The sequence below is a fragment of the Lampris incognitus genome, chromosome 2 (assembly GCF_029633865.1).
Source record: "Lampris incognitus isolate fLamInc1 chromosome 2, fLamInc1.hap2, whole genome shotgun sequence".
NCBI classification, from domain to species: Eukaryota; Metazoa; Chordata; class Actinopteri; order Lampriformes; family Lampridae; genus Lampris; species Lampris incognitus.
Genome location: NC_079212.1, coordinates 43815968 through 43841162, shown reverse-complemented (window position 1 = coordinate 43841162; position 25195 = coordinate 43815968). Strand labels below are relative to the sequence as shown.

General features: G+C 46.3%; 1 protein-coding gene across 1 annotated transcript; it reads right to left on the bottom strand.

The window, feature by feature from the left end:
- Window positions 1-367: 367 nt before the first annotated feature.
- tti1 (TELO2 interacting protein 1) lies at window positions 368-25040 on the bottom strand. The gene is made up of 14 exons (XM_056273324.1): window positions 24993-25040; window positions 23934-24676; window positions 23405-23742; window positions 22996-23278; window positions 22597-22780; window positions 22123-22421; window positions 19437-19856; window positions 19023-19182; window positions 17055-17222; window positions 14618-14763; window positions 14213-14353; window positions 13722-13926; window positions 4269-4356; window positions 368-1506 (listed from the first exon to the last, which is right to left on the bottom strand). Exons 2-14 carry the CDS (start codon window positions 24645-24647, stop codon window positions 1278-1280), a joined length of 3375 nt encoding a protein of 1124 aa, XP_056129299.1. The 5' UTR covers window positions 24648-24676; window positions 24993-25040; the 3' UTR covers window positions 368-1277.
- Between the last annotated feature and the right edge of the window lie 155 nt (window positions 25041-25195).

The window sequence follows — 25195 nt, the reverse complement described above, 5'->3', positions numbered from 1 at the left end:
AGACTACCACAGGCTACAACTGATACATGTGGAGGCGCCAGCCGCTACTTTTCACCTTACAGTGAGGAGTTTCACCAGGTGGACCTAGCATGTGGGGGGGATCCCGCTATTCCCCCAGTTCCCCCTCCTCCTCCCAAACAGACCAACCAGAGGAGGCGCTAGTGCAGCGACCAGGACATACACCCACATCCCCCTGTTGGCAGGCAACAGAATAGATCGCCACGCCACCCAGACGCCATCCCACAATTAACTTTGATGAAAATCTTACATGTTTACCTAATTTTTATCCAGGGCGCTGTAGAGGGAGAAAAACAGTGAAATCTCATCTAATTTTTTCCCCAGAACGTTGACCATTAAAGAGGTGCTGATTTCATCTCCAGGTGTTTTGGTGGACCAAGGTCTGATGGTTTTCATAAATCGGACTCAGTAATGGCTCTGTTGTATTGAAGAAATAGCATTTGGCCATTGCACTCTCTCAGCGTGTTCCTCCTTAATGCACAGGGCTATCCCTGCGCATTAAGGAGGAATATTATCAGGCAGTTGTCTGTGTTCAACAGCTGCTGCCAAAGCTCCCGTTCCTGCTGATGACTAATGGTGCCGTTGTCAGCGCTGGCAGCAGGATTAGTAACAGTACAGGTTAAGATAAAGAGGCACCGTGCCCGCTAACATTACGCCAGGCCAGCTAAATACAAAACACATGGCAATGTTGTTGCCCCTGGCTGGCGGGCTCACACACCCGTTATGATGCCTCAAGGCAGGTGTAGGGGGGTGTGTATGTGGTCTGGGGTGTCTCCCACTGGCAAAAGTGATGATAATCGTGGCTAGGCCCTGTCTCATCTGAACGTGTCTTGAACTCATACGGGGTCTGAGGGCTTCAAACACATCACAATAGCTGGCTAGTTAGGAAAAAACAAACAAAAAAGTGTCCTTCTTATAGAAAAAAGACATGCTTATTAAAGCATAAATAGAACAATTGCATTCAAATTAAACGATGCACTATTGTCAACGGTGGCCCAGTGATTAGCGCTATTGCCTCACAGTGAGAAGGTCCTGGGTTCGAACCTTGGGGTAGTCCAAACTTGGGGGTTGTCCTGGGTCGTCCTCTGTGTGGAGTTTGCATGTTCTCCCCGTGTCTGCGTGGGTTTCCTCCAGGTGCTCTGGTTTCCCCACATCCAGCATCCCACGACCCGCATTGGGACAAGCGGCTTGGATGATGGACTGTTGTCAATGTATTCACAGGAAATTGCATTCTGGACCATCTTCAGCCACGTCTTTCCTCAGTCTGCCATTCGACTGAGGCTCTGACTGGCTTCCTCAGCAGGCGAGTCAAACTCCTTCAGCAGTTTGAGGATGTTGTCTGTGTACTCGTCCCTCGGTCGACCCATCCCGCTCAGGAGGATGGGCTGAAGGTCAGGGTGGGGTGGGGTGTAGCAGAAAGGGCAGTGTAGCTCGTTCAGTAAAAACCAGAAAGCATCTGGGTCCACTTGGATTAAATGACGAAAAACCCTGTGAAAAGAGAAGAAACAGTATATGGATATGTTTAACAGACCCCTATAGAAACATGCACCCCGTCCAGGGCAGTACATACCCTTAAAGGTGTAAAGTGTCCAAGATGCCTTACATTTTCTATAGGAAAAGAAACGTAATTACTTAAACCGACTTCAGACAGGTTTCCTCCGGGTGCTCTGGTTTCCTCCCACAGTGCAAAGACATGTAGGTCAGGTGAATCGGCCGTACTAAATTGTCCCTAGGTGTGAATGTGTGTGTCTGCCATGTGATGGCCTGGCGGCCTGTCAAGGGTGTCTCCCCCACCTGCTGCCCAATGACTGCTGGGATAGGCTCCGGCATCCCCGCGACCTTGAGATCAGGATAAGGGGTTTGGAAAATGGATGGACTTCAGACGGTGCATACTAGAGGTGCATTAATTTCAACTGGCTTCATGTCAAGTGAACCAGCAGGTCAGCTCTGGCTGAGCAGGTCCTGCAGCTGTTTGACGGACACAGCCACCACACAAAGTTCCCATTTCAGAAGCATAACCTGCTATGAACTCCTCGTGTGATTAAGAGCCTTCTGCTTTGGTGTGATGGCTGACATGACGGGTATTGTGCGAGAGAAATGTTCCCTCCCGGAAAGGTCAATCCCCTCAACAGCTAACATGTCTACCTTTAACTGTTGTCTCATTACACCAGACACCACTTCTTCTTCCAAGGGTGTCTCCGCAGGCGGCCCCTCATTTCTCAAGTGTCTCAGTAAATCCAGATCTAGAAAAATACTAAAGGAAGTGTGTCGACAGGTGTGCCTTGATAGAGACGTTAAACAGTGTACTCCGGCTGGGCTCTGTGCTGTTGGATGTCCTCATGGAGCTACACAGGCACCTTCTGCTGCGTGTCCTGCTGAGGAGACTCCTCGTGCACACACAAACCTTCCTTTGCTCAATACAGAGATAAGCCTTGTACATTAAATCAAAGGACGCAGGTTCCCTCACTGAGGGATTTTATGACACACAGGACGCTAAACAGTAAGCCAGAGGGACCAGTACTAGCCCACATTAATAACGTGGTATTACCTTGAAATGGTTTGGAGGTCACAGTGGTCAGTGATTGACATTTGATGAAGAGGGTGTCATGACCGTAACCATTAAAGGTATCTCTTGTGACATCTCGTGCATTAAACATATTTGTCGGGGGTGCCTGGCTGGGAGAGCTGGCACTGGATTGGCTGGGGGAGCCTGGTCTGCGTGTACGGTGGGCCCAGGGACCACGGCCCTGCCTGGAGCTGTGCCTGAGGAGGAAACACCGAGGGCGGTCTGACAGGATGCGAAAGCGGGGCAAGCTAAGCTAACTGCAGAGCCCATGCAGACCGGCAGTTCTGACAGTCATCCTGGCGTTCACGCTCTTGGACAGTGAATTTTAAAAAAACTTTTTTTTTTGTTTTGTTGCTATGTTGGATATATGTGTTTTGTAGTTTAGGCTTTTTTTTTTGTAGTTTGGCTATATGTGTTCTTGTAGTTTGGCTATGTGTGTGTATGTGTGTATGTCTTTGTGTTGCACTGCTGTGGGCTGGGGGAAACGATATTTCATTTCATTTCATGTGCGCAGGTGCATGGAATGAAATGACAAATAAATATTCCTGATTATTGATCATATATTATCTTATTTACTCATTATTTATACAGTAACTGTATTTCACATATTAAAGCTGCACTGTGACTTTCCTCTGTATTTTATCCATTTGAAACTTTACAACAATGTGACGATTCTGCTGGACAGACAATTGTAATTACAGTAGAACAAAGCTCCAGTATAGTTGCATGTAGGCAGCAGAGAGAAACAGACCTGTTACAACTTACTTACGGAGACTACAAACAAGATGTAGCAGCCAGTCACTCATGTGCAGTCAGAAACCAGTAAATAGTCTGAACCCTTGTAAGAATGGGAACCTCAAACCAAAGCCAACGTCGGCAGTCAAATGGATCGTTACCTTGCCGTGGTGGAGAAGTTTGCGTGTACCAATGATCCCAAGAGCTATGCCGTCCAGAGCTTGGCCCCTGGTAGGGTCACCCAAGGCGGCTAGGTCAAGGGGGAGGTTCCAGACAAAGCACGATCCAACAAAGACCTCAACGGCGGAACTGGTGGAAGATGTCTCCAGGAAACAACAGCAGAGAAGGTGGAATAAGGCTGCAACAGAGGGTGGTCCCCTACCGTCTTGGTTCTTCATGCCATTGGACTCTGGCCACCCCCTGCCAAGGACCGTGTGGTGGCTGCAGGCGCATCAGCCTCTCCATGTTAAAAGCTGTCACGCGCATGCGTCCTCCCATTATGTGGCCCCAGGATCGACCTCTACATCCACCTGAGGACCCAGAGGGACCCAGAGGGAGGATGGTCATACTCGACCCCGAGTGACCGCCGATGATGATGATGATGATGATGCAAACTACATCAAAATTGTGACACTGTTCTACAGTGATACTGATTGTTTGTCCAACAGAAGCATCACATTTCAGTCTCTTTTCCTGCTGAGGTTTCTTCCAACACGTATGTGTTTGCAGCTGGACCTGTTGGTGTGAACTGACTGAAAAATGTCAACAGCACATACGACAACTGGAAAGTGTCTCCAACCGTAGTAAGGATACTGGTTAGTGTATGTAACCTGACTCCATGATCCAGATGAACAAAATGACCGTTTATCAACTGAACAAATTACAGCTTTCAGCTTTAACTCAATAACTGATGTCATCAAAACACAATGGACTTGGATGTGGTACTTACATGAGGGAGGCCTCTTGCAGTCTGACGGGCTGTCTGCAGCTCAGATAGGGCAGGCAGGCCTCACTTACAGCGTCCAGGTCAGCCTCACCTGAGAAATCACAAAAACAAAAACACCATACCTCTCTGAATATGACCCAGGATCTCTGTTCACTTTGCCCCACCTCACGGATACAGGAAAAAAAGATTTTAATGCATAGCAGTGCGGGCCTGTTTCCCCCCTTTTCTCCCCAATTGTACTTGGCCAATTACCCCACTCTTCCGAGCCATATTGGCCGCTGCTCCACCCCCTCTGCCAATCCGGGAAGGGCTGCAGACTACCACATGCCTTCTCCGATACATGTGGAGTTGCCAGCCCCCTAATTTCACTTGACAGTGAAGCGTTTCACCAGGGGGTGTAGCGTGTGGGAGGATCACGCTATTTCCCCTGTTCCCTCCTGCCCCCTGAACAGGCGCCCCGACTGACCAGAGGAGGTGCTAGTGCAGCGACCAGGACACATACCCACATCTGGCTTCCCACCCGCAGACACGGCCAATTGTGTATGTAGGGACGCACGACCAAGCCAGATGTGACACAGGGATTCGAACCGGAGATTCCCGTGTTGGTAGGCAACGGAATAGACCGCCACACCACCCAGATGCCCCCTAATGTTATTCTTTGATACACAGACAGATGTTCAGAGCTAGCTCAAGCATTTCTATATTCCATGTGGAGTTTGTCAAAACAAAATGCCAAGTAGGTTTACTATGATCGGCATGCGGCTTGCTTCCTCATTTTATGTAAATTATCTTTATCACATTGATTGAACTTTCAAAGTTTGAAATTATGTGTGTGATAAGTAATCAATAATGCAATAATGGGCCGCTCTGGTGGCCGAGCGGAATAAACCGCCGTTCTTGCAAGCAGCTCGTCATGTGGCTGGCAGGTTCGTATCCCAGACTCGCCGTGACCGGTCACGGCCAGAGCGTCCACGGGGTAAGGCATTCATTACGCCACCCTTACCCGAGGGATAGTGGGTGTAGATCGGTGTAGTGTTCGGGGACTCGTCGTTCTCCAGCGACCCCTCTGGCCCACCCGGGCGCCTGCAGCCACGCAACTGAAAAGATTCTCCCTACGCCTCCTTCGCGGCTTGAAGGTGATGCAATCCATGCGAAGCTTCAGTGTGTAAAATAGCGAGAGCAGCCGACACAAGTTTGAAGGAAGCTGGTGTTACGACTATCTCCTTCCTGTGGAAACATGAGCCAGGGGAGTTATTCGACAAGAGTTCCGGCCATATGCCATTGGGTTAATTGGGTGGGATAAGGGGAAAAATTAGAAATAAATTCATATACACTACCGTTCAAAAGTTTGGGATCACCCAAACAATTTTGTGTTTTCCATGAAAAGTCACACTTATTCACCACCATATGTTGTGAAATGAATAGAAAATAGAGTCAAGACATTGACAAGGTTAGAAATAATGATTTGTATTTGAAATAAGATTTTTTTTACATCAAACTTTGCTTTCGTCAAAGAATCCTCCATTTGCAGCAATTACAGCATTGCAGACCTTTGGCATTCTAGCTGTTAATTTGTTGAGGTAATCTGGAGAAATTGCACCCCACGCTTCCAGAAGCAGCTCCCACAAGTTGGATTGGTTGGATGGGCACTTCTTTGAGCAGATTGAGTTTCTGGAGCATCACATTTGTGGGGTCAATTAAATGCTCAAAATGGCCAGAAAAAGAGAACTTTCATCTGAAACTCGACAGTCTATTCTTGTTCTTAGAAATGAAGGCTATTCCATGCGAGAAATTGCTAAGAAATTGAAGATTTCCTACACCGGTGTGTACTACTCCCTTCAGAGGACAGCACAAACAGGCTCTAACCAGAGTAGAAAAAGAAGTGGGAGGCCGCGTTGCACAACTGAGCAAGAAGATAAGTACATTAGAGTCTCTAGTTTGAGAAACAGACGCCTCACAGGTCCCCAACTGGCATCTTCATTAAATAGTACCTGTTAGAGCCTGTTTGTGCTGTCCTCTGAAGGGAGTAGTACACACCGGTGTAGAAAATCTTCAATTTCTTAGCAATTTCTCGCATGGAATAGCCTTCATTTCTAAGAACAAGAATAGACTGTCGAGTTTCAGATGAAAGTTCTCTTTTTCTGGCCATTTTGAGCATTTAATTGACCCCACAAATGTGATGCTCCAGAAACTCAATCTGCTCAAAGAAGTGCCCATCCAACCAATCCAACTTGTGGGAGCTGCTTCTGGAAGCGTGGGGTGCAATTTCTCCAGATTACCTCAACAAATTAACAGCTAGAATGCCAAAGGTCTGCAACGCTGTAATTGCTGCAAATGGAGGATTCTTTGACGAAAGCAAAGTTTGATGTAAAAAAAATCTTATTTCAAATACAAATCATTATTTCTAACCTTGTCAATGTCTTGACTCTATTTTCTATTCATTTCACAACATATGGTGGTGAATAAGTGTGACTTTTCATGGAAAACACGAAATTGTTTGGGTGATCCCAAACTTTTGAACGGTAGTGTATATATATATTAAAAAAAAATAATGCAATACTAAAGTCTTAAAATTACATTTTGAGTGGCAAAACTAATTCTATTTCATGAAATATTCACTTAAAGATGTTCCTTTACTCCCATAAGAAGGAAGACAGGGCAACACGGCTGAGATGTAAAGGTGTTATCTATCGGTGGACAGGGAAGTCGGGGGAAGTGGACGGTACACAGAGGATGGTACTGAGGTTTGCAGTAGGAGCCCCGCAGGCCATTTCCATCACATCCACACCCACAATCCTCTCCTTTCTCGCCGCGCCTATCTCCAATTTCACTTTCCGTTTCTTTATCATGCCGCTTGATGTGCATGAACCAAATGCACATCCTCACTCCCAACTTCCAACACGCAACCTTTCAGCTCACTCCTGTTGCGGCTCCAGCCACTTCCCATCCCCTCACACGTATTCCCCTTGCACCCATTCATCTGCCCTTCCCATCTCTCACGCCCCATCCTCCTGCTCCCAGGAGACATTTGCAAGATTCCCTAAGCTCCTTACTGCTGCAATTCAAGCCTCTCTCTCTCTTTCTCTCTCTCTCTCTCTCTCTCTCTCTCTCTCTCTCTCTCTCTCTCTCTCTCTCTCTCTCTCTCTCTCTCTCTCTCTCACACACACACACACACACACAAGGCCTGCTCAGAGCATGTCTGGAAGAAAACCACGGATGCATATTTCACCGCTAAATGGGATTATTTGGTGATTTCTGGTACCGTAGCCGTAGGCTGTAGTCTGTTTGCCGAGTCGAACTGGCGAAGGAAGTCAAAATAGGGGGAAATCTGAAGGAAAAAAAAAAAAGGAGCCAGGTGCCACTGGTCTTGGTAGTATGAAGGAATAAACGCTGGAGCTGAAATGTATTGTTTGATTCAGTCCGCCTGTATCTCTCTCCCTCTCTCTCTCTCTTTTACCTCCGCCCCCCCCCCCCCCCGGCCAGTCTTTCCTCTCTGTGTCTAAGGTTCGGTAATTGGCTTGCTGCAGGCGTCCCAGAGGTAAGCCGGAGCCAAGTCCATATTCACACGAGTACAGCCGCAGCCTCTGGCTCTCTCCCTCCGTTTCTCTCCCCCCCCCCTCTTCCCACCCCTCCCGTCTTACTGCCACTGCCCACTAAATCTCCTCCAAATCTCCCCCGCTTTTCTCTCCCGTTTGGCTCAGAGTGAAGAAATGCAGGGCCGCCACGCACCGCAGACGCATAAAGAAACCGCCTCCGCGTCTCGATGTTTGATCCTCCTTCCACGCTCCACTTCACATGAGGGGAAATAAACCAGCATCTGGGTTTTTAAAAAAAAAAAAATGAACCATGCAAGATCTTCAACTTGAATATCGCACGGATCCTCAACAGGTATTAGAATATGGTGGAGGAACAAACTTCTACTCTACTAATTCCATTTTTTTAGCCCTATTATCAAGGCTCAGCGTTTCCAGTTTTTACCGATTTTCACCGAAAAATACCCAGATTTTTTTAGAAGGAGCAGATCGGTTTAAACTGACTTTATGTTTCCATGGATTCAAAAGCTGTTCCTGTTCGTGTGAAGTTATGCAACAGTGTCCTCTTGTGACGAAATTTGGCATGCCTGATGGCTTTGAAAAACAAAAACCGAAAACGCCGAGCCTTGCCTATTATTCAGGTCAAAGTAGTTTTGCTGGGGTGCAATACAACACTTCTCGTCAAGGAGCCCACCCCACCCTTCACAAATGCTTAGCATCAACTCTACATCCCCAAATGATGGTAGCATGGTGCAAAAAAACCACAAAAAAAAAAACAAGCTAGAGCGGTTAGATTTTATTGATCCATTTATTCCAATGGGAATTTGTCGTTTTGCTGTCTACAATGACCACACTGGGAGCACAGCGTCAGCCGCAGAGCAGCTCTGCCTGTCAGACACACACCGTTTATATCGCACCCAGGGACGATGAACGCTCCCCAGTTCACCTTGCACACACGTCTTTGGACCAGGGAAGGAAACCCTCTTGAATACGGAGAGAATCTAATATTACCCTTTTCCAATGGTAATGCATCGGGATAAATATTGGATATCGTCACATCGCAATGCACAATTTTGTTGTCCAAATTAATGATAATGAGAATCTGTTATCTACAATTTCTCACAAAATCAGGTCTGAAATAGTTGATGGAACTTTACTTGAAAACATTGGTTTTGGTATTGTACTCTACGTTACCAAACAGTTCAATGTGATGAACCTCAGCTGCACCCTAACCATGGTGTTTTTGCACAGGTAAACAGATACTGTCATATATATATATATATATATATATATATATATATATATATATCCATATTGTGTAAACTTCCCTATGTTTTTTTTTTTTCTTGGATTCCCCCCCCCCCATTTTTTCCCCCCAATTGTACCTGGCCAATTATCCCACTCTTCTGAGCCGTTACGGTTGCTGCTCCACCCCCTCTGCCGATCCGGGGAGGGCTGCAGACTACCACATGTCTCCTCCGATACATGTGGAGTTGCCAGCCACTTTTTTTCACCTGACAGTGAGGAGTTTCACCAGGGGGACGTAGCGCATGGGGGGATCACGCTATCCCCCCCCCCCCCAAACAGGCACCCCAACTGACCAGAGGAGGCACTAGTGCAGCGACCAGGACACATACCCACATCCGGCTTCCCACCCGCAGACATGGCCAATTTTGTCTGTGGGGAGACCCGACCAAGCCAGAGGTAACACGGGGATTCAAACCAGCGATCCCCGTGCAGGCAATGGAATAGACCGCCACGCTACCGGATGCTCAACTCCCCTATGTTTATTGTAATCACACTTTCCATATCATCCAGCACTATGGGGGGAACATAAGGCAGAATGTACAGGGACAGTGGCCTTACATATTTACTTCACTATTCAGTTACATATCCGCTTTTACACTCGGTGCTAAGATCAGTTTTCTTGTAGCTGCTGACATTCTTGAAAGAGAGAGAGAGTGTCTCCTCACCTGTTGCCTGCCGCTGCCAATGTGGACCTATAAATCAACAGCTGGCTGCTGTGGACACTTGCCACAACTACTTTAATACATCCCTAGAGCTTAGGCATTATTTTCATTTCCTGCTGCTGGCTGATGAGCAGCCATCATACTCAATCTACTTCCTCCTCCCTCAAAATACACCAGGTGTATGAACGCTATATCATCTCCAATAGGTGCCATGTTTTCATGTTGCATGCATGTATGCATGCAAGTATGCATACATGCCAGTATGCATGCGTGCATGCATGTATATATGCATTGCTTTTTGGACAGCAGGAGGTGAGGGACCAGAGACAATCATTAAGAGATGGCTTCTGTTTGTGTTTTGATTGTTTTGATGATAGCTGAGAGATAAAGGAGAGGGATGGTGGGAATCCATGTCAGTGCTGACAGCCTGAGTTTGTGCAACCTTCAGTGCAGAAGCAACTTGAACGGCATGGAGCACAGCGGGAGTTTAGCACAGTCTGTGCCTCTGATATGACGTCTCTCTGTAGAGCTGATGTACTGTGTCTGGGAACTTCTGTTCGTCTGTCTATCTGAGGACCTTCACTTAGGGATCCAGCGTGGCATTAAGATAAGGAAGAAAATGATGCTGAGTAAAAACACGCTTCAGGTACAATCACCTCTGCCAGTGAGATGGAGTACCTGAGGAGAGACAAGACCTTTGTAAGATGCTGAAACATCGACTGAGGTCAGTGGGTCGCGGTAGGACTGACAGCGAGATGTAGGGGTCCTTGAGAAATGACTGATGGGATAGCTACCTCTGAGAACCCACTCATAGGGGGGTCTTCATGGCAATTGGACAGAGAACCGCACTGAGCCAAGCCATACTTGAAACTCTTGCTCCGACAGAGATTCACAGCGCTTTAAAAGAGGATTCAACCTACGCCTATGCTGGATGAAAGGTTGCCACCAGTGTGGGAGTTTGAATACAATTTCAAACCAGGAACTACACAGCTGTATCAAAAATGAGGTAACTACCTCATAAAAAGGATCACGAAGCTGAGATTGCAAAACACCATGTGATTTCATTGGTGCAACCCCCCCCCCCAAAAAAAAAAAATAACAGTGCTCCAGTGCAAACATGGATTTTAAATATCCAAATACAGTCCTGTGATGAAAGATTTTAATAAATCAATATTCACAAAATTGATTTTCAAAATTCAAAAAATTCAAAAATTGATTGATTTTCACAAAAAAAAAAAAAAGGTCAGATGAATCGGCCGTACTAGATTGTCCCTAGGGGAGTGTGTGTGGGGCCTGTGACAGCCTGGCGGCCTGTCCAGGGTGTCTCCCCACCTGCCACCCAGTGACTGCTGGGATAGGCTCCAGCATCCCGCGACCCTGAGAGCAGGATAAGCCGTTTGGATAATGGGTGGATGGATGGATGGATGGATGGATGGATGGATGGATGTATTTTGCAAAATGCTGCAATATGATCATCAGCACCATATCACGAAATATTCATATGACGATGACAAAAGACTTGTGATGAGTCACTGGTTGGTTTATTGATCAAATGCTAATGCAAAAACTCCGTATGTAGGATAGGCCGAAAAGCCTACTGTCATTAAAACAACTCAGCTGTGGGCCCTAGATATGATTTTCAAAAACAGGACGTCTTTGGCTTGCTGCCCTGGTCCTTGAAACCAGGAATCTGTTGTGTGTGGCAATATTGTTAATGACTGAGCCAGCCAAAGACAGAAAACGGATTATTTTAATTCATTGTAACACCCGGGTAATGAGCTCCCTTGCCAATTGGATGAACTTTATAGGTTTTTACTCTGACGTCATGTAATGTCACAGTGGGCAGCAAAACGTTGGTGATTAACTCGACGTGGAACATCCAAAAAAAAAAAAAAAAATCCACATCAGCAAAGTACTTATTCATGTGTTGTGTCCTTAAGGACACAAGTTTCAAACAATTTTGCAACTTAATTAACTGAAATTCTTCTGAACACCGATTCCCTCTCTACTCAATTAGATAAAATCTGTTGATTTCATATGGAAAATCAACTATAATTTATAAAAAGTAACCCATTGAAGAACTGACTCTGATGCAGAATGACCTGCTTTCACCCAACAAGGAGAAATCTGTCTTTGAAAAGGGTCCTTTCATTTGTGACACATTTGTATCACAAATGCAAAACTGCCGATATTAAATTCATACATCGTTCACTGGTATAAACGGGCAGCCAGTGAAAACTACATCATCTCAAACACATGAGCAAACAAGTCAAAGAAACGGTGTGTGAACCTGGATCGGTCAGGAGTGAAGGTTCTCCCTGTTGTTTTTACAAGTCTCTGTTAGGAATTGAGCTGCACCAACGTCTCTCATTGCAGTACGTGAAGAACGGCTAAGCGTCTGGGTACTATGTTTATACAACACTGACACCTAGTGGTGAAAATAATACACGTTTTCTGACGACGCCTTCAAAAATATGAGTTTAATCAGAGTGGCTTATTTTTCCAATTGATGTGTGTGTGCACGCATGTGTGTGTGTGTGTGTGTGCGTGTGTATCTTTTTCCCTGTGCATTTTCATGTCCTTGAATGTGTGTCTGTGTACATGGCTAACTCCATATACATCGAGAGATTGTGTGTTTTTGCTGTCTTTTCCGTGTCACTGTCCCTGATCTGGTGTGTGTGTGTGTGTGTGTGTGTGTGTGTGTGTTGTGTGTGTACATACACACAGGGTGTTGTGATGCGTCTAGTGCAGCAGTGTGTAGTTGGAGGGAAGGTGCATGTGTTCTTCCAACCCGCTTGTGTCCTTCCTGCCCTTAGCTTGCTGCCGCTGGCTAGCCTTTGTGGCGAATAGGGAAGCATCCTAGCGTGTAAGCCTTCCCTTGCCAGTACATAGCCTCTCCTTCACCAAGACTCCTGCCAGGCGTCCCCGTGGCCACACATGGTAACTGGGGTCTTGCGGCCCCAGGCTAACTTGGCAGGGGATCTCGGAGCAGCAGTGGGCCCCAGAGATATGGTGTGCAGGCCCTGGCACCTATCAACCACTGCCCCGCTGCCTTGTGGGTGAGTCTGGAAGACATAAGGCTAAGGGAGCTTACCCCAACAGAAAAGCAAGCTATGGCGGCACGCTTCGAGGCAGTTTCGGAAAAACTGGATTTCCGGCAGCCCCCTGCAGTTTTGTGGAGGTGCCGGTCGTCTAGGGATCCCCCTTGCCAGAACCATCTCCTCTACAATCAAGTCATGTGGCGTTGGGAGAAGCGCACCCCCCATGCCACTTTAAAAACCATCTCTGCGCAGGTATCTTCTGCTATCTGAGTCCTCAAAGGACCCACAAATAGAAGAAGATGGTCATCATCGGGCACGATGGACAACCAGCAAGCAAGCAAGTGTGTGTGTGTTCTCCTGTGGCCCCTGCCCTTTTAGTAAAGAGAGATGTACATTGTGTCTGTATGTGTATTCTAATTTTAATTTTGAGATACGTTATTGATCCCCGAGGGGAAATTCCTCTCTGCATTTAACCCATCCTAGCTGTGTCGCTAGGAGCAGTGGGCAGCCGCCGTGCAGCACCCGGGGACCAACTCCAGTTTGTCTTGCCATGCCTCGGTCAGGGGCACAGACAAGAGTATTAACCCTAACATGCATGTCTTTTTGATGGTGGGGGAAACCGGAGCACCTGGAGAAAACCCACCGCAGACACGGGGAGAACATGCAAACTTCACACAGAGGACAGCCTGGGAAGACCCCAAAGGTTGGACAACCCTGGGGTTCAAACCCAGGACCTTCTTGCTGTGAGGTAACTGCGCTACCGTGCCGCCCAATTGTGCAAGCGCACACTAATACACAACTAGATTCTTGATGTGTGTATTTGTATTTGTGTCAGTTCACTTGTGTGTGTATCTGTGTGTGTGTGTGTGTGTGTGTGTGTGTGTGTGTGTGTGTGTGTGTGTGCTCTCCTACCCATGTCAAGCCTCAGACACAGTGACCCCAGGCCTTGCAGTACCGCCAGCTGCAGTTTGTGAGCCAGGGTGTGTGTGTAGATGGGTCCAGCCCTGGCGCTGATCGGTGCCTGCCTGGTCAAGGAGGAGGTTAGCTTTGGGAGAACTTCTTTGGACACTCGTGCCCTCAAGAAGTCACCGCAGCACTCACCAAGTGTACACAGCACCTAAGGGGTATATAAAGCCATATTCATATCGTACATGTTAAGAGATCATAGATATTATACTGCATCTTGTGCAGTACACGAGTTCAAGATGCCAATCTGTAGTGTCCACAAAGTTCTGCTCAGTCTGTTTGCTGACATGACATGAATGCAAAGCAGGAAGACTTCTTCATAAATGGGTTGATCATCTATACTATACCCTGCTCGCTCTCAGAAAAGTGGAGGGATACACTTTCCCTGTTGTTGACCGGTAAATATACACTGCAAAATTAAATGTCTGGAAACATACCGTGAAGGCCCGGAGGACTACTAGCGGCTCATCTGCGGTCAGTCTCTGTAGCAGGGCGGGCCAGCAGCGATGGGCCATAGGCAGCAGTTCATTTTCCCTCTCACTCAGCACACACACGCACAGCTCCAACATGTCCAACACCTGAGCACAAACACACATTGAGAGCATGTCAACGAATACACACGTTCATTGTGTGTGTGTGTGTGTGTGTGTGTGTGTGTGTGTGTGTGTGTGTGTGTGTGTGCGCAGTAGATAAGAAATGATGTGATGTAAAAGAAAGCATCTCAAATTTAAAACGTGCAGCTAAAACAAACACTAACACACAGATGCATGCTTTTACACACAGACACATGACACACCTGTGGCCACACACATACACACAACACACACACGGGGGGGGCATACCTTGAGTCGTAGCCTGGGCTTGGGGTCAGATAGTAGGTGCACACAGCGCTCCATGACATCTTTAGTGATGGTGATGTGTGAGGGGAGCTCTGCTTTCACATCTGGACCCTCGGAGTCCAAATCAGCCTCCACTGGCGGAGGCACGGCTGTGAGAACAAGTTAGGTTTGTAGAGTGATGATAGTGTAGAAAGGAAGCTTTTGAAATTATCCTCCAACCTGGTAACCTGGGTGTGCAGTCACAATACATTTTCAGTCGTTATATTTTTATTGTATCCCTGTATTCATTCTTGGCTGGCCCAGCCAGCAGGGCCAGCCCTACAAACACGAATGCCCCTGACTGACTGGCTGCTCATAGTTAGCGTGACTGACTGACTGATCAGTCTGACACAATTGGGCCGGTGGATCAGGTGACCAATGGCGGCTCCAGCTAGCAGCGACCTATGATGTCAGGGAAGTTACATGATCGGTCGGCCGAGCAATGATGTTGCTGGTAAACACAGAGGTGGGAGTTTCCCTATTGGCCGTGACTCAGCGCCACGGTTCGCACACTAATGAACATTAAAATATTGCTGCTTGTGGATACTACTGAGGGTGGCACGGTGGCGCAGTGGTTAGTGCGGTCACCTCACAGCAATGAGGTCCTGGGTTCAAGCCCTAGGGTAGTCTAACCTCAGGGGTCATCCTCCATGTGGAGTTTGCATGTTCTCCCCGTGTCTACGTGGGTTTCCTCTGGGGGCTCCAGTTTCCTCCCACAGTCCAAAGAAACTTAGGTTAGATGAATCGGCCATACTAAATTGCCCCCAAGTATGAATGTGTGTGTGTGTGTCTGTGGGCCCTGTGATGGCCTGTCGGCCTGTCCAGGGTGTGTCCCCGCCTGCTGCCCAATGACTGCTGGGATAGGCTCCGGCATCCCCGCAACCCTGAGAGCAGGATAAGCGGTTCAGATAATGGATGGATGGATGGATCCTACTGAAACGCCTTGCGGCAAAAACCTCTAATCCACTAACACCAGCATTAACGGCCACATGCAGCTAGAGAGAAAACAATTGGCGTCTTCAGTGTTGGTGGTAACTGAAGTGCATTCCTAAGGGGTATCACGCCCAGACTTTCTAGTGATCATGGCAGCAGTGATTGCAGCCAGGTAATTATTTCATATAAAAACAGATTGGGGCTATTTAACTGTAATCAGGGTTTGAAAACTGCTGTCCAATATATCAAGTCAATTTTGTTTGTATAGCCCAATATCACAAGTTACAATTTTTGGGGGGGATTTTTTCTTCCAATTGTATCCGGTCAATTACCCCACTCTTCCAAGCCGTCCCGGTCGCTGTTCCACCCCCTCTGCCGATCCGGGGAAGGCTGCAGACTGCCACATGCCTCCTCCCATACATGTGGAGTCTCCAGCTGCTTCTTTTCACCTAACAGTGAGGAATTTCACCAGGGGGACGTAGCGCGTGGGAGGATCACGCTATCCCCCCCAGTCCCCCCCGAACAGGCGCCCCGGCCGACCAGAGGAGGTGCTAGTGCAGCGACCAGGACACATACTCACATCTGGCTTCCCACCCGCAGACACGGCCAATTGTGCCTGTAGGGACGCCCGACCAAGCCGGAGGTAACACGGGGATTCGAACCAGAGATCCCCGTGTTGGTAGGCAACGGAATAGACCGCTACGCCACCCGGACGCCCAAAACAGCCACTTTTTAAACATAGTTGTGCAAAAACAGCCGCTTTCTAATTGTAGTGGTGGTCCAGCCATAAACTAGGTTTGAACCTAGTCTTGTTTCTATGATTGCCGTCTAAATGACAGGAACAGCATTGTAACAGAACTCCTGTTACAATTAATACATTAAAATAAATCATAATTGATCATTTACAAAATAATTCAGAGAATAAATTTAACAACAATAATAATAACAATAATAAGCAGCTCTATCCCCCACGCTAAGCCAAAGACTGTTGATAAATAAATCACACCATCTGAATTAAATACTTCTTTCAGAAACTTAGTAGGGACAAAGTTCATGGGAGATGGCTTCAAAACACCATCCCAGCAGAACTGCGGTCAGCGACAAATGAGACTTGATCAGACATTGACATCTGGAGTCTTGCATCCTCAACTTTTCTGGTGAAGAATACTACAAATGCTTCAGACTTTTTAGAGGATGATTCAGTACGAAGGCTATAGGAGGCTCGTAACTCAGTCCATTATAACATTGTCTATGAGTTATAATGACTTCTGTGAAAGCTCAGAGAAACAAACTGCTGTAACTTTCTTATCCACTTTCTGAGCAAGGGCTTTAAAACCATTGCCACACTTCTCTGAACTGTGCAGAGCGACAAGACATCTGAAATTACTTTCCATACTACTACTACGTGTCACTATAAGCTACTATTACTATCAGTGGAAGTTCAGTGTAGTTGAATGCACCCCATTACCGGGGTCCGCCGTGTCCTCCTCCTCCGCTCCGATGGCCTCTGCCAGCTCTTTCTGTCTGCGGTAGTCCAGCAGGAACTGGCGAACATTCAGAATCTCCTGGTCGCCGGAGGCCCTGTTGGGTCTCTCGCGTTTGCTGGTGCAACCACGGCTCGAGGGGAACCACCTCACTGTTGTTAAAACCAAACCAAAAAAAAAAAGAAAATCAGGAACCGACATAAACTTAGGCATGTTTCTGGTGACTGGTGTAGCTTTAACAATTGTAGGATCAAAGTTAATATCCTGTAGACTTACATGTAAACATACTATGTCCCTTGTGACACATTCTATTGCTGACATTTTAAGACGCCAAGTAATCCATTAATATCCAACCAACCCCCCCCCTTTTCTCCCCAATTGCATTTGGCCAGTTACCCCACTCTTTCAAGCCATCCCGGTCTCTGCTCCACCCCCTCTGCCGATCCGGGGAGGGCTGCAGTCTACCACGTGCCTCCTCCCATACATGTGGAGTCACCAGCCACTTCTTTTCACCTGACAGTGAGGAGTTTCGCCAGGGGGACATAGTGCATGGGATGATCACGCTACCCCCCCCCCGAACAGGTGCCCCGACTGACCAGAGGAGGCGCTAGTGCAGCAACCACAATACACACCCACATCCAGCTTCCCACTCGCAGACACGGCCAACTGTGTCTGAAGGGACGCCCCACCAAGCTGGCGGTAACACGGGGATTTGAACCGGCGTTCCCCGTGTTGGTAGGCAATGGAATAGACCGCTTCGCTACCCAGACGCCAATGAGGTTGCTCATTTTAATGGTTAAGTGGGACTTAACCATCAAAATGATATACCGCATTGTGTTTCATGTTAACACCATAGCAGCGGACAGCAGAAGCATAAAGGAGGTAACACCGTGCAGAAAGAAGAAAGAAAGTTGCTGTGGCTGAGAAGCAGATGTGGCACAAAAAGCTTGCAGAAGACCTCAACCAACAGATACAGAAAAAACCAATGACTAAATCTCGAGTTCGACCATGTTTTTTTTGGTTCAGTGGTGAGGAAAGTGCTGACACAACAAAGCACTGCAACCGTTCCATTTTAATTGTTTCTCTGGGATTTGGAGCGGTCAAACACCAATACTATTATCCCACACCGGCATAGGTGTCGCAAACTTAAATAATTTTATTTTTGCGACTATACGTGCACCATTACATAACTATTCTAGGACATCTAATACTGCAATTCATTTAATGTTAAATCAACTGCACCGTTAGACCTATAATTAGTTAACATTAATTTGTTCTGCAACACATCTAATTGAAAAATAAAATTGTCACTCTGGTGGCCGAGCGGAATAAACCGCCGTTCTTGCAGTCCGCTCGTCATGAGGCTGGGAGGTTCGTATCCCAGACTCGTCGTAACCGGTCACGGCCAGAGCGTCCACGGGGTAAGGCATTCATTAGGCCACCCTTACCCGAGGGATAGCGGGTGTAGATCGGTGTAGTGTTCGGGGACTCGTCGTTCTCCAGCGACCCCTCTGGCCCATCCGGGCGCCTGCAGCCAAGCAGCCGAAAGCATTCTCCTTACGTCTCCTGCGCAGCCTGAAGGTAATGCGATCCATGCGAGGCTTCAGCGTGTAAAATAGCGAGAGCAGCCGACACGAGTTTGAAGGAAGCTGGTGTTACGCCTATCTCCTTCCCGTGGAAACGTGAGCCAGGGGAGTTATTCGACAAGAGTTCCGGCCATATGCCATTGGGTTAATCGGGTGGGATAAGGGGAAAAACTAGAAATAAATTTATTAAAATAAATAAATAAATAAATAAAATTGAGAAACCTTGCCTCTGAGCTATGAGCTACACTTTTTTTAAAATAATGACATTGAGACGCGGGGTAAAATACAACAGGCACTAGTTAATTCTTGCTTTTTGTGCTCTAATTGTCCTCCACGTATCTACTCAGGGTGCATGTTATGTCTCACCTAGAGCCTTCATGAGAGAATGCAGCACAGAGCAGAAGAGGGGGGCTCGGTGGTCATAGTTAAGATCCAGAGCCAGCAGTACATCCTGCACAATATCCCCTACCAAAGGCAGCAGACTGGAGTCAGACTGGGCCAACATCACCGTCAGCACCCGTGGAGCCTGATGAAGTAGAACAGAAAAGAAACATATTCCATTAAGTATTAAGTATTCAATTGAGGGTGGGGGCAACAGATGAGGAATGGAGACACAGCATAACAGTGTGGTAGAAAGAGGAAAGGAGTGAGAGACTAGCTCAGGAACAAACGTTGATCCAAAGCCATCCCTAGTAAATGCTCTCATAGTCTAAATGAGCCACTGAGCACCCCCCCCCCTTAAATTGAGTTTTTGGTCATCATCCCAGCTTTTTACTCTACCTGTGGATGAAGGCTGAGCCTTTGCAAGTTCAGAGACACGTCATTGAGCAGGTAGTCAGAGTTCTCATTGATCAGCTCCTTCAGAGAAGCGTAGTCGCACGCTTCACTGATGCCCGACATGGCGGCCAGTGCTGCCTGGCTTACCAACACGGTCTCATCCCCCGCCTTTTCCAGCATGGGGTACAGCGATGTCATCAACAGGGGATGAAAGTTGTGCCCCAAGGCTTGGGCAAAGCAAGCAATGCCCTCTAGTTGAATGCACAGCTGCCAGATGTTGCTGTTGAGCTGGTGGATGGAGGAGATAGAAGATGAGGAGGAGGACGTATTGAAGGAGGAAGGGACCACTTGGAAAGGACTGATGTTAGTGTTGTTGAAGTTACTGTTGGATATGGACAGGAGTCTGGACTGGTGACTGAGCAGCTGGGAGAGAGAGAAAAGGGCAAAACAACAGACACTTATGTAGATTCTTATCGAGCGTTTTAGAAAATGACTACAGTTGAAAACACACAAGCAGGCAATGAAATCAAAGCAGTAAATGAATTTAAATTTAAAAATATATACACTACCGTTCAAAAGTTTGGGATCACATTGAAATGTCCATATTTTTGAAGGAAAAGCACTGTACTTTTCAATGAAGATAACTTTAAACTAGTCTTAACTTTAAAGAAATACACTCTATACATTGCTAATGTGGTAAATGACTATTCTAGCTGCAAATGTCTGGTTTTTGGTGCAATATCTACATAGGTGTATAGAGGCCCATTTCAAGCAACTATCACTCCAGTGTTCTAATGGTACAATGTGTTTGCTCATTGGCTCAGAAGGCTAATTAATGATTAGAAAACCCTTGTGCAATCATGTTCACACATCTGAAAACAGTTTAGCTCGTTACAGAAGCTACAAAACTGACCTTCCTTTGAGCAGATTGAGTTTCTGGAGCATCACATTTGTGGGGTCAATTAAACGCTCAAAATGGCCAGAAAAAGAGAACTTTCATCTGAAACTCGACAGTCTATTCTTGTTCTTAGAAATGAAGGCTATTCCATGCGAGAAATTGCTAAGAAATTGAAGATTTCCTACACCGGTGTGTACTACTCCCTTCAGAGGACAGCACAAACAGGCTCTAACCAGAGTAGAAAAAGAAGTGGGAGGCCGCGTTGCACAACTGAGCAAGAAGATAAGTACATTAGAGTCTCTAGTTTGAGAAACAGACGCCTCACAGGTCCCCAACTGGCATCTTCATTAAATAGTACCCGCAAAACACCAGTGTCAACATCTACAGTGAAGAGGCGGCTGCGGGATTCTGGGTGTCAGGGCAGAGTGGCAAAGAAAAAGCCATATCTGAGACTGACCAATAAAAGAAAAAGATTAAGATGGGCAAAAGAACACAGACATTGGACAGAGGAAGACTGGAAAAAAGTGTTGTGGACGGATGAATCCAAGTTTGAGGTGTTTGGATCACGAAGAAGAATGTTTGTGAGACGCAGAACAAATGAAAAGATGCTGGAAGAATGCCTGACGCCATCTGTTAAGCATGGTGGAGGTAATGTGATGGTCTGGGGTTGCTTTGGTGCTGGTAAGGTGGGAGATTTGTACAGGGTAAAAGGGATTCTGAATAAGGAAGGCTATCACTCCATTTTGCAACGCCATGCCATACCCAGTGGACAGCGCTTGATTGGAGCCAATTTCATCCTACAACAGGACAATGACCCTAAACACACCCCCAAATTGTGCAAGAACTATTTAGAGCAGAAGCAGGCAGCTGGTATTCTATCGGTAATGGAGTGGCCAGCGCAGTCACCAGATCTGAACCCCATTGAGCTGTTGTGGGAGCAGCTTGACCGTATGGTACGCAAGAAGTGCCCATCCAACCAATCCAACTTGTGGGAGCTGCTTCTGGAAGCGTGGGGTGCAATTTCTCCAGATTACCTCAACAAATTAACAGCTAGAATGCCAAAGGTCTGCAATGCTGTAATTGCTGCAAATGGAGGATTCTTTGACGAAAGCAAAGTTTGATGTAAAAAAAATCTTATTTCAAATACAAATCATTATTTCTAACCTTGTCAATGTCTTGACTCTATTTTCTATTCATTTCACAACATATGGTGGTGAATAAGTGTGACTTTTCATGGAAAACACAAAATTGTTTGGGTGATCCCAAACTTTTGAACGGTAGTGTATAAAACAGAGAAAATATTTGAGCAGCACAAGTCTAAGAATGCATTTGTTTGACCTAAGAAAGTACGTGGGTCGAATGCAAGACTAAACAGACCAAACTCCACAATAATGAGACTGGTTGTAAAACTAAAGCCCGGTCATGTCTCATATTTGTGAACTGTACAGAATGTTTTTGAGACGTGTCAACCTATTGCTGAGCCAGAGACTACTAATCTGGGATTCTCAAAGTTTAAGAGGGGCAGAATCTAACCTGTAATGTCTCAGCTACGGCACCCTATATGTGCATACATTTGAGTAAAATGAATGGCTGGAGACATGAGCTTAATGTTTTATTATCATTCACTGACATCAATTATAGTAGGAAGACTAATCATAAGGATATGCATCATTTTAACCCCTGCAATATGTATCATAGAGTTTTACAAAAACAAAGCAACGATTGTTTTATACTGCACACAAAAATTCCCCAAATAAAGTCCTAAAAAGTTTTGTCAGATTGTATATGTACCTCTTGTTCTTGCCCGTCTCTGTCAGTTTCCTCACTGACAGTAGCTAGGTGCCAGTTGTTCAGACTGATGTATTCCTCCATCACAGACACGACTGCTGCCTTAAGGTCTTCCTGGGTGTGAGAGTCGTGGCATCCCTGATCTTCCCGCTCTGACCCCGAACCCTGTGTGGCCACAGCAATACCTGCAGCGCCCCGCACAATCTCATTCAGCACCATGGCAGCTTGCTTCCTGTACAATGAAGATTCTCGGTACAGATCCAGGAAATGGTCAACAAGCAGATACATGTTGCCGTAGTAACCTGTAGACAGACAAATTAGAGAATGTGACTTGATGAACACTATTACTAAATGCTAATCAATCTCTGGTTGATGTGACTCAGAATAAAAGTATAATTGTAGTATGAGTAGGGCTGTGTACATGAAAAATATATTACAATAATCACCCCTCGATCCCATATCAAACAGTCCTCAAACCTAATGTCCGGCAGATCTCCATCAGCACTGAGAGGATTTTATCATCTGTGAAGAAGAGGAAATGCTTCCTTTGACCATGAACCATATAGGCATCATGGGAACCTGACTCTGACGTCCTTTCTACAGTACTAGCAGAGGTCCTCTCCTCTACGATGCGAACATCCATCACGTTAAGCTCCAGCACCTGTAGAGATGTGCAGTGGTGATGTTCACATTTTAAACATGTGTCCATTTTCAAATGAATTGAAACATCTTTAAACTGTGTAACAAGTCATCATTGTGACCTACAAATTACAAATATTTTTGCTACCATAAGTAGCACCTCTTGTTGGGACATAGAAAAATATTGAGAGAATATCAAATTGAAAAATACATTGTTGATGCTATCCCTAGTCATACCTGCATCAAGGCTTTGGAAATCCGTTCCAGATGTGCAGCTGAGTTCAGCACCATGGTGACCAGGGGTCCCAGAAGTTTTAAATATCCCAGAAATACATTAAGGATAAACAACTTCTTTTGGTCGTCTGATGTTCTCATCAGCCTGGGCAGAGAGGTGGCTAAATTATGGAGATTCTCTGAGAGGATATTGGCAAAGGTCTGACCAGTGTTTCTGTTGTTATTACCATCACCACTGCTAGGCTTCTGACCTCTCTCTGATACCTCTTTCAGAGAAACCTCACACCTTGAAGAGAAGAGAAGAGTCTAACAATGAAATTAATGTTAAATTCATATACTGATTTTCTGGGTTTTGTGCCATTTTCATGCAATCACATTCCTCAGAAATATTCACTTTAGAATTATACATCACCTCTTTCTGACCCTGGGCTCCTCGTCATTCACCGCTCCCACCAGAGTTTCCAGCAGTGGCCCAACACACTCCCCCAGTGACTGGCTACACCTGGCCAACAGGTTGTCAGCTAGTGCCACAATCTCCAGCCTCACTCTCCAGTGCTGATGGGCAGAGGTACAGGAGATGATCTTCTTCAGCAGTATAGCCAGTCTCCCTGAGGTGTTTTTAACCCAGTCTGGTGTCCTCAGAACTACCAGTTCCCCAATCCTCCCCAAATCTGGAGATGGAGCTTCCACAGACTCATTGTTCAGAAGCTGGGTGTCTTCCATGACAAGTCCCACTGTCTTGGACCACACCTGAATAAGACAAAACAAAGTTGATTTTTTTAAAAATTATATTCATCATATATCATATTATATTTGTTTGTACCACACTTGTCTTAGCACTTCAAACCACTGTTGCAAGTTGTTAGCTATATTACTATGATTACAACTACAGATGCACTGAATAGAACCATGAACATATACATCATATGGGGGTGACTGACCTTGATGGCTCTGACTGTGACTCCATGACCCTGTCTCAAATCCCCTGTAACAATCCTGGCCAAAGCCATTGTGATCCCAGGTAAGAATGAAGCCATGGCTCTGCCTAGAATGCATCTCTCTTTCATTGTTGGGATTACATGGTCTTGGGTGCAGTCACACTGCAGAGTCAAAGCTTGGAGACACTTCAGGGAGGCTGTCTGTATGTCTCTGGATTTCTCCTGCTCTCCCAGAGCCAGGAGAAGTGATATTGTGGCTCCCAGCCCAGGTAGCATGGTGGGCTCAAAGAGCCTGAAAACTATATCACCATAAACTGCATGAAGTAGGGCATCTAGACACCTCAGTACAGCTGATTTCAGCTCCTCTGACGTAGCTGCAGGTTTTCCTGGATCTGTGGGAGAACAAATACAGAGGCAAAGCTCAGAGAGGAGGTCCTTGAGGGTGTCCCAACTCCGGACACAAGAGTTCTCCAAGACATAACTTATGGCCTCTGCCACAGCTTGCACCAGGCCCTCCCGCTTGGATCCAGGGACCTTGAGGACGAAGCGGAGAGGGAAAAGGACATATTCCTGAAGGTGCTGTAAAGTGGCATCATTAACATCTCTTAGTTGAGCACCCAACGTTTCCACATTGGATATTGTGGGTTCACGCGTCAGCAGGACACAGGCAGGGCGCAGGTAGGCAAAAGCAATTTTGGGATCGTTGATCTGTGCCATAGCTGGAGGCCTGCTACAGACGGACTTCACTGAGAGAGGGAAGAAAAATATGAAAAGATAGGATGATGATTATGAGGTCCTGGACTGCCAATCAACAACTATGCCTACTGCAAAAAGTCAAGTACGTCCTAATTGGTCAAAAAATGGTTATAGGAGTTGGCTGGGTAAAGTAAGAACATCTTGTAGAGTGCAATTATTTATAAACTGCTCTGACAAAACTACTGACCACGCGCAGCCAAATTACACTATGACTTGTCGAGAATCAATTTAATCACTCAGCATCCAGCATGCTACTGAAGCTACAAAAGATACCGTCGCCAATTCGTCACAACCATACAGTCTTACCTTACATGATTATCTCTACCGATGGACAGAATGTGTGTGGGGGGGGGGGACATTATAACCATAAAACTGCAGTTATTTGAAGAGAAACCGACCTACAACGTTTCACTACCTTCACTTGCTACGTCATGACTGTGCGACGCATATTTACACGTTTTTTGAAAAGCTGCACTGATTTACCAAGTACTGAATTTGGACTTCTGGGT